At 31.8% G+C, this 13,231-nt stretch overlaps 1 protein-coding gene across 1 annotated transcript; it reads right to left on the bottom strand.

Annotated features, from left to right (window-relative positions):
• Positions 1-286: 286 nt before the first annotated feature.
• LOC124370460 (piggyBac transposable element-derived protein 4-like) lies at positions 287-2,608 on the bottom strand. The gene is made up of 2 exons (XM_046828746.1): positions 2,238-2,608; positions 287-1,926 (listed from the first exon to the last, which is right to left on the bottom strand). The coding sequence occupies exons 1-2, from the start codon at positions 2,380-2,382 to the stop codon at positions 287-289; spliced, it is 1,785 nt and encodes a 594-aa protein (XP_046684702.1). The 5' UTR covers positions 2,383-2,608.
• Positions 2,609-13,231: the final 10,623 nt, after the last annotated feature.

A 13,231-nucleotide genomic window follows, 5' to 3' on the forward strand; every position in this document is an offset into this window, starting at 1 on the left:
CCTCTTAATGCCCACTACATGATGCAGTATATAAAAAAAATTATTTTATGCTAAAAGTTACTTTAAATGGTACTTAGATGACCTGTAATTTTTTTCAGATTTTTAAATTTACTATTTAACCAAATTTTGGGTAAGTGCCAAATCTGGCACATTGGGCAATAGAGAAAATAGTGCACTTTAGATAAAGTAAACAGGACATAAGAAAAACTAATAGTATATTGCTTCATAATTACAGTATATTTAGAATTATAAGTAAAACACATTACTACACAGTATAAGGAGCACCTTACAAGTGGAAATCCACAAAACAGTTCTTTCCTTTGTTTAGGCAGAGGTGAACTTTACACTTTTCACACATAATGGATGATTTCTGCTTGCATCTCTGCCTATCTTCGACAACAGATGGCCAATGTCCAACTCCATCTTTTCTAACATCTGGTATAGGGATATTGACACATGGACCTTTCTTCTTTTTCTTTGAAAATTCGTTCTCTACCCTGTCTGTTGATGGCCTTCCTCTTTTTATTGGGTCAGCTCCTAAGTTACAAAGAGACTCGGCCACCTCACACCGGAAAGCTAGCAAATCCATTACTCCCTGCTTAGCAATTCCATTATGTTGACAGTCTCGTCTGAAGAGAAGCCATCCATTGACAATACTTACGTCAACAAAGTGGAAGAAAAACCTCAAATAAAACTTCCGAGATCTTAGATTAATTCGGTAGTAGCTGATAAGTCCATCTAGAAGGTCCACTCCCCCCATGAACTTATTGTATGTTGTAACGATTTTAGGGCAAGTGACATCAATCTGCTCACGACCTTTAGAGTCAAAGCGTTGCACAGTGTTGATAGGGCAAGCAGACTCAAAAGTTGACGCAAGAGACACCCCTCGATTGTCTAACCATTTTACAGCCCTAATTTTTACCCCATCAATTGTTGCCTCTTTTTCCTCATAAGACCCACGGCCTTTCTTTTTCATTTCTTGGTCAGATGAAAACAACAAGCCTGGAAATCGTCCTAGTCGAATGGTCCCGAGGGATTGGAAACCAATATTTGCTAGAGTCACTAAGAGAGCTGGTGATGAGTACCAGTTATCAAAATAGATTAAGAATTTGTTTTCATTACGAGGCAAGTGTTCAACCAGTCGTAAAACAACATTTGAACTAGCTCCAATGTCAGGTAGGGAAGTAGCAGGTAGTATGCGACCAGTGTAGATCTCAAAATTGTGAATCAGACCCTTGCTGTCACAAAGTACAAACAGTTTGTATCCCCACTTGTGGGGTTTCATCGGGTTGTACTGTTTTAGTAAAGATGTGCCTTTGAAGGGCACAATCTGTTCATCAACACAGAGCATTTGTTCCTCAATAGGAATGTTTTTGAATTTGTTTTGAAGAGCATCAACTAGTGGGCGGATTTTAAATAGCCTATCTTTGTTTGGATCATTCTGTAATGGCATGTGATCATTGTTATTGAAGTGCAAGTTGGCCTTCAGTTCCTCCCATCTGTTACGTGACATAACATGTGCAACCTTTTCTACTCGTGTATTTCCATTCCAATACATCCTACTCCTAGGTAGACCATAAATGCTCATGTAGATGCAAATGCCTATAAACTGCTCTACTTCCTTCTCTGAGGTATTCAAGGGTTTATTCGGATTTTTTTGGACACTATACAAGTTTGACTGAGTAGCAATCAAAGTTAAAAGGTCATTGTCAAAAAAATCTTTGAAGTAGTCAACTGGAGACTGAAGTACATGTTCGTTACTTAATTCTAGCATTGGCGGAGAAGGTTTCTCACTGTTATCTGGATTCACTTCATTCCAAGCAGGTGCTGGTTTTTTTGGAATCTTCTTTTTTGTGGCTGTAGACGTTGAAGGGATGTTCTCTTCGTCTTCATCTGTGACATCACTGGAGCTCGCTGCATTGTTCACTGAAACAAAACAAACTCGCTGTTGCCTTGCTTTTTTTCAAACCACAAAAAAGTATGTATTTCACACTAAAATAAATAACATATTGAGGTCTTTACTAGTATATAACAGCACCGCTGAAACAATTTTCTATACAGCCTAGTGTAACATAATCTGAATTATCCTAACCGTGTGCATTAAAAATGGTGCTGTCATAACAAGAAAAGACATATAATAAACAGAACATAGCCTATTAGTATTGAATATAAATTTAGATTAGTAAGTATGAGCCTAACTAAGTTAATTATGGAATTAATGGTATAAATAAACTTACAAAATAAGGCTAACTTGTTCTTTTTGTCACGGCCAGGGGTGTAATCTGGATCCTCATCTGAGTCATCCACCAAACTGTCTTCACTGTCATCGGGGGGTAAAAGCGAAGTTGTGTTGTTATGTCTTCTTAGTCGACAATGTGACATCTGACAAAAATAAACATTGTTGTACAAAAAGCTTGTAGGTTGACTTTAATGCCCAATGTGCCATTTTTGGGACGAACTGAAAAACTGCAGTTTTACAGTTGTGCCCAATGTGACAAATTTGGCACAAACCTAAAAAGCATCATAAAACATAAACTAGACATATTTTATGAACTAAAACTACTGTAACACACTTTCAGTTAACTATGTAAACTAGACCATATTTTATAAAAAGGGTACTTACTTTTTTCTGCTAAATACAGGTATGAAGACTTAGAGGTTATGAAGAATTGGTGTTTACTGTGTATGGTAGATCTGCTCACTGGCTGTAGTTCACATAACTGCCACCAGGCAACAGCACAGTACAGTAAATTATTGAAAATAGTTCCATATGTGTCACAATGGGCATTTAAGGTTGTAATTTTCATTCTGACACTATACTACATGCACAAAATGGGTATGTGACAAATTTGGCACAGTGGGCGTTAAGAGGTTAAAAGCCTTATTTGAGTTTCTAAAGTGTTCCAGAACCCAATACCTATCCAGTTGTAAGTAACGTTTTACTGCCAAACATAATATTTACGATCTACGATTATATAAATAGTCAAGTTTTTACTCATCTAGACAATGTATATTTGGTTTTTACTGATGTACAACTTTATTTGTGAAAATTAAGTTCCCTTCAAGTGCAAATCATGGTTCGGTTAAACGGTTCTCAAACTTTGGCCTAAGAATAATTGAGCGGAACAGACCTGACAGTTCCATCTCACTGTTAGGGAGTTACGGTCTGCCTCTTGCTCCAAGTAAATTTTACACCTAATTTATATTTGTTTAACACATTTAATTATAAATACAGCAATCTTGTCAACTTATGTCTTTAAAATTTATACTATATTAACAGTTCCGAAAAAAGAATGAACTTATTAAAATTTTGCATTAGAATGTCTATACTTTTCCATGTTATAAAAGTTTAAAATATGTTTTATTTCCCCATACAGATTTTTACTGTATAAGGACGTTAAAAACGGCAATATTGAAATTTTGTTCAAATATCGATCCATTTAATAATTTTCCTGCCGTTTAGTCCTAATACCTTGACTAAATTTGTTATTTAATTTTTACATGAAGAAAACTTGTTTCTATTTTGAAGCTTATTAATGGATAAAGATCAAATTATTGTTTTCCGGTGATAAATATTATGTTGATTTATGATACATATTGGTTCTAAATAAATATTGAGCACTATAAAATTATTTTAACATCTTGTGTATATTGAATAAACATAAGAAACTGAAGTGTGAATTCTCTAATTAGAAATAAGGTGGACCCGTTACAACATTACGATGTGTGGAATAAAGGTTACAAATACATAGGTAAGGTGGGAAGGGTTGATTTAATTTGAATGTGGAGTTCAGCTTCATTTAACCTTCCGCGTACTGCAGAGTCTGACATCTATACACTTCTTTGTCACCCTTTTTTTGTTTCTCTTCAGACGGTGATTTATTAATATTTCAGAAGCCAGGTCTGTGACAGCGTTAGATTTCAGACCCTGCAATAAGCGGAAAGTAGAATGGAGCAGAAACAAATGTTCTCAGAATTTAGCTTACATTCCTATTTAAGCAACCAAGGTAACCAATATGCATGTATCTTCTTCACATACGCCAAACAACTGTATTAAATACGGTATATGACATGATAAGCAAAGTATCGAAATGTCAATATTTATTAATAAAACATGAATATGAATACCAACTTATGAGAAAATAAGAGAAAGAAAGCCAACTTTTATTAAGAATTATGGAATTAATCTTAAAATGTCATAGGATGCCACAGTAAGTGAATTCGTCCTTCTGAATTTAGTTTATTATAAATATTATAATACAAAAGACTAAGATTGATAATTTTCTTTTTTATAAAGAGTTAAATTAAGGTTTAAAATGGTTCAGCATTCGTTTCCGTATTGTAAATTTCTTACTTAAAAATACTCCATGATATCGTAATTTACTAAAAAGAGTAAAGTTACAGTTTTAGGCTATTAAATAATAAACGATAAATATTGTGTTATTAGTCTGTACCCTTCAGGACCAGTACAGGATCGTATATCGGATATAAACCAGTCTCGATAAGTTTACAATAAAAATGTTCACCGTATGAGTCTGTGGTTGTGTGGATAATCACACAAAAGTAAGGGGCCTACGCCAATAAAATGCAACCAGAGAGCGCAAAGTGAAATTTAGGATGAAAATAGTAAATCAAGAGAATTGCCTGCGCTTCTGGTGGCGGTTTAAATAATATTATCTAAATGTGGCACGGATACTACAGGCTTATATCTCGGAATCGGTACATATCAAAATTAGAGTTAAGGGTTTTATTGAAAAAACTATTTAGAGCAGCACTAAGTTTTTTAAATGAATGATTATTTGAAAACAATCCAAATTTCAAGATCCATAATCGCTGACAGCTAAGGTTCATGACCTTTGAAATACTTCGTGTCTTTAAAGCTTACCTTTTCTTGGAAATTATATTATAACAGTCAATGTTTATCTACAAGGAATTGTTTGAAACAACAGCAAGAGGAGTTATTTACTGTTCTCATTTTTCAATCCAAGGTTTAAAAATATAATCATCAACAGTGAAATGAAAAATTTACGTCTTAATCTGATTTATTGAGATTACAAGTCAGCTCCAAAGGTAACGCCCAAGTTAAATTGACTTTGTAACTTCAAAACTGTAAATCCTCGTTATCTGTTATTCTGTTGATGCAAAAATATACAAAGTTCTAGACTAGGAAACCTATTGCTTATGGATGGAAATTCACATTGCGTATAACAATTTTGTATTGTAAAAGGCTATTGTAAAGTCTCAGATGCAGTCAGGAATCTGTAAAATGTGGCTCGTTTTACAATTTCTAAACTTCTGCTAAGTCAATCCGTTTTGTGAAACTTTTTTGTCCTAGTAGGCCTTGGCACAATAACATGAAACAATGATTCCAGTAAATATCTTTTCTTTATGTTAAAATAAAACTTAAATATAACGAAATGAGGTATGTTGATAAGGATTTCTAACATAATACAGGTCAAAATATTTGCTAATTTCACTACTTGCTGTTTTTGTATCTTACAGTAATAAAATTAGGATGTTACCGGTTTTGCAACACATTAGATCATTGTGTCAGTCCTTAGATATATTTTTAGGTTTTATATGGAGTTTATGACACTAAGATATAAAACGCAATGTGCAAGAATTCAATTTATTAATAATTAATTTGGTTAATAAAATGGTTGAAAATTTATATCAATAATATTTTTTTACTAATTTGAACAAAATTTTATTCACAACGTTTTAACGAATTCATTTTTTTACTTTGTTATAGGAATAGGATTCATGAATAAGAACTTAAAAATTGCGTAGCATTCAGAAAGGATATGTCTTAAGACCACCATACATCCAATTTGTATAACCATTGCATCATATATTTTACATTGTAAAATTTATCACTACCTCAGTGTGTAATATATTGCTTACTAATATAGTTCTGTGTCCTAGAATGTAACGGTAGTTTGCAGCATTGAAGTAATTGAAGGCTCACCTGCATAAGGGATGTAAATGTTATCCCCCACGATTATATTGAACCTTTTGAGCTAGGTAATACTTTCAAGGTTTCTCAAAATGTCTCGCTGCAAGGCAAGGGAAATCCCACCTAATTTTGTCAGTTATTTTCAGAGAAAGTTACAACACCTAAGGGAAAAGGTGAATTTTAAAATATGAATGAAAGTACAAATAAGGTATTAAAACCAGTTAGTATTTTCAATATTCAAACTAATGGTATTACTAAATTCCACCTATTTAGTACTTAAAGCTCTACACGTATTTTTAAAAATAAAACACGAGTTTAAAGTTTATTTTTGTCTCATTTTTCAAATGAATAGCAAAATATCATTTTCTAAATATCATGGTTTAATCTAAAATCCAGTTAAATTAAAAAGGTTATAGGTAAAATATAATTTTACTGTTACGTATTTAGCCTACAATTAAAATAGACAAAGTAATTAAAAAAGCCACAAGTAAACCGTTGATTTAGAAGATTCTTTCACGTTTAATTGAAACAAGGCACGCGGTTTCTAAGTGATGCTTGTATTGTGCTTGCAGACCCAATGACAGAAATAGTAGACTTTGTGTAATACAGTGTATTTTGATACAAAGTTTTGACGTTTATGATTTAACAATGATTGCAGTAAATTAGATTTATGTTTCCATTGAATATACATTTAAAATGACATGTAACAAGATGTTTAAAACTGTGACGTTCAGTTTTATCGCTATTACAATACGAATTTGCCACGTGTATCACAACATCCTATGTCACAGGCCAACGATCATGTTCACATCTCATTTGCGCTGACATCAATCCCACCCCAACTGACAACACTGACATTCGCCTAATTATGCTGTGAGTTACCATATTAACATGTCACACTACAAAACATTTATTTGTGCACTCAAAGATTAATTGATAATAATAATTATTATCACGTACAAATTATTATTATTATTATTGTATTTGAATAGTTCTTTTTATTTTGCTATCAATTAGAGATTTAGTTTTTGAATGAAAATTGCGTTTTTAATATTGGATTATTTGTGTCCTACTACATTAAATATTTAAGAAAATCATTTATATTTAAGTAATAATATTTTGTATCCTTCAAAATGTTGTATAGCAAATACGAGTGTAGTTTTAAACAAATATACGAAGTAGGACTACGCTAAACCATAAGGTAAAAGGCTTCGTTAATGTTGCCCAAATTTTAAGACTATAGTTATAAAATTGCTCATTTACCATCAAAATTTCCTACGATTAGGAAGGCAGACGTGCATGATAAAACATATAGATTGTTACATTTCCTTAGTAGACAAAACAGAGATTGTGTGAGCCTTATACTTCAATGTCGCTCAGCAATGTTCCACGGTTGGATATACATCATCAAAGAGGTAATTGTTGTCTATGTACAAATGAAATTTCATGAATACAATGTTTCAAATGCAATGTATTTATTGAGTTATCTTTACACATGATATATTATGAAGGTTTTCATTGAATTATATTTCATAGACATCAATAGGTGTGTTTGTTTTCGAATTGTCATATGGCCAGGCAGAGAGAAATGCAATCTTTCCAGCCCCACGAGAGATAGGCTTCGCTAAGGCTGAGCCAAATAATTGATAGAAAGTAGGCAGTAAACATGGAGTTACAATAACAGCATAGTTTTTTAACGCGGTAGTTATTGTTATATTTGAAGTGATTGCCTATAACCATATATTATTATATCCTCAATATATAGCCAGTGTATAAATATTATAAATGAAATAACTTTTTGTAGTGAATTCACTCCTAACCTCCTCCATGAGTAATGACATTTCGACGACAATTCAGTCTGCTAATTATATTATTTACAAAAAGGTTTTGCTGGAGAGTATTTTTTGCATAAAAATTACACTGCTTATTAGTTTTATGCATATCAAAGTGTGGTATTTAAAAAGTATGGGAGGTTTTTATCCATTTTACTGAATTTTTATGGCAAACTTTTAACCAACGTATGTTTATGGATATCTTATTGCATATTTGGCTTTACCATATTATATTGCGATCCAGCATTTTTTAACATCTGAACTTTATGGGATAGTTAGAAAGATTAAAATCCATAAAAATCGTCTAAATAGTTTGATTTTGATGGTATTCAAAAGTATTAACAAATAATGTATAGGTAACACAGCCGTCTATCCACTGGAGAACTCGATTAATCAGTGGGTTTGAATGCGAGTTTCACAAAAGTAAATACTTAATTATCTTAAAAGGTTAAAATGTCTGATCCTGTTGCTTAAAAAATGAAACGGTCTAAAACAGAGATGATTCGAATATGAGTTTATACACAGTAAAATTGAAGCAAGTTCTTAATAATTTGTAAACGTACTAAAAAGTAATATGACGTCAAAAGTATATTTATATTTGTATGTATATAAGTATTCTGTGCGGAGAATTGTTTGAGGGATTTCCGACCTTCCACACAATACAAGGTTAGATATATGTGAAGAATGCCGAGAATCTGCCTGGTCTCACATAGCGCGGCATGTGAATGTCACACATCTAAAAAATGTGCACAAATTCACTCTTTTTTGAGAATGGCAAACTTCAATACATAATTAAGTAATTAGTCATTGAGTTTAAATAATGAATATTATATGATTAATATTTTTGATGGTTTATCATATTAGCTCAATGCCTGTACTACTTTTGTCAAACACATATTTTAAGAAGCAATGCTGTATCTAATCAAAGAAAAATGAGAGTACTAATCACAACTGCGATTTTTCGCAGAAATTAACCTATAATTGAGGCTATCAGTTAAAATAGATTTCTATTGGTAACATTGTTAATAGTAAAATGAGTAAAAACTCACAAGCCGGACAAAACAGATATATTTCAAAATTATTTAGACTACAATTTGTTGGTGTTATATAATGGTTTCTTCGTCAACTGGTAGGGGATATTGCAGTGTCTAACTTTGAATAATATTATATTATTGTGTTGCATGTACTGCATGGTTGAATAACATATTAAACACAATAAATTATGTGATTATTTTTAAAGGAAAAACCTTAGTTTTTGCAATCAATGCATGAATTAATAATTTATATATACATATTTTGTACAAAATTAAACACAAAATAATTTCATGTGGTCAACAAAACCAATTGTGATAATTTTATGATGACCTCCGAATGAAAAAGGGTGAAGAAAAAAATATAAAAATTCGCAGTATTTATGCATTTCAAATACAATGAAATTATATGAATCAATGGAATTTAATTTTAAAATATTATTTAAGAAAGTTTACTTTTTATTTAGCTTATATGATTATCAATATGTACCCTGGAACAGGACAGTCTTACTTCACACTCCCATCCGAAACTCCAACCGTATAATAATATTCCCCTAGAGGGTAGGGATGAGAAGTTATAGCTCTTGTGTGTTTTATTGGTTACGTAAGTGGTCTTCTGGGGGGAATTCCTCTAAAACTTAAATTCTTCTGATAGTAAGTTGACCCCTCTGAAGCTTACTTTTCATAGATACTAAATTTTCTATTTCTTCTTTATAAATCAGAGCGAAAAGCATGACTGTTTCGTTGTAAACTTCTGGACTATATAAACTTAAAAGGTATAGATAATTAACCAAATAACAGTTTACACATTTAATTTCTCATATTTTTGCCTCTTCTTTCTTAGACTTGATGAATTTATGAGTCCTTCGAAAGGCTATTCCCATGAAAATAGTCTGAGAGGGAAAAATTGTAGTCGTCTCAAAATTAACCTAGTGACAGAAAATAGAAAAACACACACGCATTTGTACTGACGACAAACAACCAAGAATTATATCTCTTGATTTTTACTTTCCAAACTCAAAATATGATGGGTTATTTTCCATATCATCTTGAACCCTTTGCAACAGTATTTTGAGAAATTTCAATTAATTTAATTGCTCAAAGGCTGTGAGACAAGACATTTTTGTCGGTACACAGAGGTATTTAGGCGGTGAGAATGTATTCAGTGCATAGAGGCATTGAGATAATGAGAATATAGTCAGTGCACAAAGGCAAATTGGCAACGCAACTGTTCCCTGGCAACAGAGATAGTGATACAAGATGCTATAAACAGTTTGCATACACAGTGAGACAATGGAATTGTTAACAGTAAACGAAGGTAGTAAGAAAAAGACTCTTACAATCAGTTTATAGAGACAGTGAGATAGTAATACTATCATATTAGCACACGTAAACAGTATAACAGTATTGGCAGTTCACTGAGAGAACGAGATTAAATCTCACAGTGTTTTGTTGAAACAAAATGTTTACAAGATTGAGACAAATTTATTTTGTATTGTCTGCAGTAAAATGAGATAAATGCAATTCCAGAACACATGAACCTCCTTTCAGAGTCAAATTTCACTGTCTTATTTTATTTAACGACACTTCTAAACTAAAATAACACTTACTATATATATTTTTTTTTATTCATGTAAAATGCAAATGTTGAATATATTTGTATAATTTTTATAGTTTTACCGTCAATTTAATATATACTTGAATACACTTAAAGAAACGTTTCTTCCCTAATAGATTATTACAGTGGTTTAAAAGGTTCTAATCTTTTTAAGACAACAGATTTTTCTATCCAGAAAATGTACTGCATGTAGTGTATCACGTAGCATGGTTTTAAGTCAAACATTTTTGACAAGTTGAGTTTCCACGTAATTGGTGTGTAACAGGCGTTTCTGTTTGTTTGTTTCATACATAATTCTGTTGTACGTTTTCTAGATCGGGTCATTTTCAGACTTTTCAGTTTTTCAGACATATACAACTGTCAAATTGAGCGTTCCGTATATAGCTCTATATTTATCTATTGGTGAATTTTCTTAAGCTCTTGTCTCATGATTTTATACCTGGCAAGGAAAACAAAACCAATTTTGAAAACTTTATGACTCATCGATTGTAACAAATAATTTCAGGTGTCTGCAACTTCACTTTTATTTTAAATCATTCATCTTTAGTAATTATGCTGGTAATAAATGTACATTAAAGCTAAGGAGATGTTCATCGTTATCTTTACATTGTAGTAAATGGAATTCATGAGTTAAAATAAGTAAGTAAGAAAATGTTCCCAGGCACATAACAGAACTGTCAACGCAAAAATTTTAAAGACAGCCAAATTATATACAGAATGTTTTGTGAAAAATACGCATCACGAAAATACGCGTTTATTTGTTATGAACAGCTGAGGCACTGTGATTAATATTCAAAATATTAATGCAATTGTTTCAATCTTCCTTCAGAAATCACAACAAATTGTCTTATGTTTTTCATTTAACTTTTGTTAGATAAAAATAGTTTTTAAATTAATAATAGTTATAATTCATGTTTTTAAAGAAGATTTAAAATAATGAATAACAGATTTTTCAGTCTGTAATATAATGAAGGCAGTCCAGGATTTACCAATTGTAATAAATTACGTAAAATCGTAATTAAATTACTAAATACCATGTAAAACAAAGTGAGCAAACCAAGCTAGTACAAAATACTTTTTTTATTAGAAAAAGCCAATTTTTAAGATATTGAATCGAAATATTTCTTGGAGAATGACTACCTTAGACATTCTAAAAGTCCTTTGATTAAAAATGTCTTGCCGTTCATTGAGTCACGTAGTGTAAAAATTATCTTTATTATCGATTGTAATTTTAAGAGTGGATATACAGTTCTAAATACATAAAAGTTAGTTTAATGGTTATTTTAAATTGTAAAATTCTAGTAGAAAACCACTTGAACTAGCATACTTCAAATCGGTCACATATCACTAGAAACTCGTATTTCAAATAGTGGACTAAACACACGGGGTTGGAGACCTCTGAGATTATAGTAATGTAAATTCGGTGTTGCAATGTTTACTTATAAGTTAATTTGTGCCAAATAAAACTCACAAGCACCAATTTTAGAAAGTAATGGAACTTATGACTTGCCTGGTTGCTGCCAAAATAGAGTATTAAAGAACTTAAATTATATCTAAGGAAGTCGGCTTGGTGGTTATAATGTTATTTAGATTTTTTCATAAGAACATAATCGTGTAATGAAACTTAAAAATTAAATTTCTTTCACGATTATTCTGACCGAAACACCGCAGCTTCAGCATCTTGGCATAACATTACAGCTTTAGTCGTAACAAGGAAGATTAGAATTAATGTTAGAGAAGAATTATTCTACTACAAGTTAAACAAGAACTTAATATCGCCTAAAACATAATCGCGGTGGTATAAGCCATTTAACGAGACAGTTTATAATAACAATAACATAGTCTCGTGAAAAGGACATCACCACAACTAAACTCGTATTAATCTGGAAAATAAAAAAATCATCAAAGGTAAGTTACTTTACCATGTACAAAGTTACTGTGTATTACACCCAAACAAAATGTCTCGCATGAAAGGCATAATTTGTAATACGAAAATGTAATTTTACTTACGGACAAGGCGCGCAAGGAGTTGCTTGGTACCAAGATCTTCCGCTACAAAGTGTAAACTACCTCAGAGAAAAGCTACGACGCGTGCCAATTAGATTATTATTCCACCAACTCATCATCTCGAGACAACTGAAGAAACAACAGTAGAAAATCCTTTCCATCATACCTACCTCACACTAGATACATTAGTCAGAAGATTTACTTTATCATTTCTAATGCTTTTAGATAACTTTCCTAAATCATAATTTGGAATATTTTCCGCCCTTAATTTATAATTACAATTTTATAAGACCCGCATATCAAATTCGGTAATGTATCAGCTAAACAGGTGGTCGTGAAAAAAGTGAAAAAATGATCTGAACCAAACATTTGGCAAATCGTTTAGAAATCACGTTTAGCACAAGCAAGAAAACGACAGTCAGGTAAAGCGAAAAATTGACCATTTGAGAGTCTTTACGCACGACAGGAAGCAGTTTACACAGGACGTGACTGTACTGTCAGCAGAGGTCATTGTAACACCTTTACGGTTCAGCCAGTAATGTACCATAGTGTAGAGGAAAAGTTACTGTATACTTTTACCGTTTCACAAAGATCCAACCAGAAATAATCACTATGGTGATTAATAGATTTTTCAAACTATTATACACATGATTTATTTAAGAAACTAAGTACACGAAAAACACCAAAAAAGTCCTAATAATTATGCATTTTTAGTTATCTTTTTTATCGAGTAAAACACATAAGTCAAATATTGTAACAGTGAAAATGTAGTTTTATAATACATATA

Source organism: Homalodisca vitripennis, unplaced genomic scaffold (assembly GCF_021130785.1).
Source record: "Homalodisca vitripennis isolate AUS2020 unplaced genomic scaffold, UT_GWSS_2.1 ScUCBcl_177;HRSCAF=1512, whole genome shotgun sequence".
Classification (NCBI taxonomy): domain Eukaryota; kingdom Metazoa; phylum Arthropoda; class Insecta; order Hemiptera; family Cicadellidae; genus Homalodisca; species Homalodisca vitripennis.

Coding starts and splice junctions, on each gene's coding strand:
- LOC124370460 (XM_046828746.1), bottom strand. CDS start 2,382: ATGTCACATTGTCGACTAAGAAGACATAACAACACAACTTCGCTTTTA. Junction 1,927..2,237: donor GAACAAGTTAGCCTTATTTT/GTAAGTTTATTT, acceptor GTTTTGTTTCAG/TGAACAATGCAGCGAGCTCC.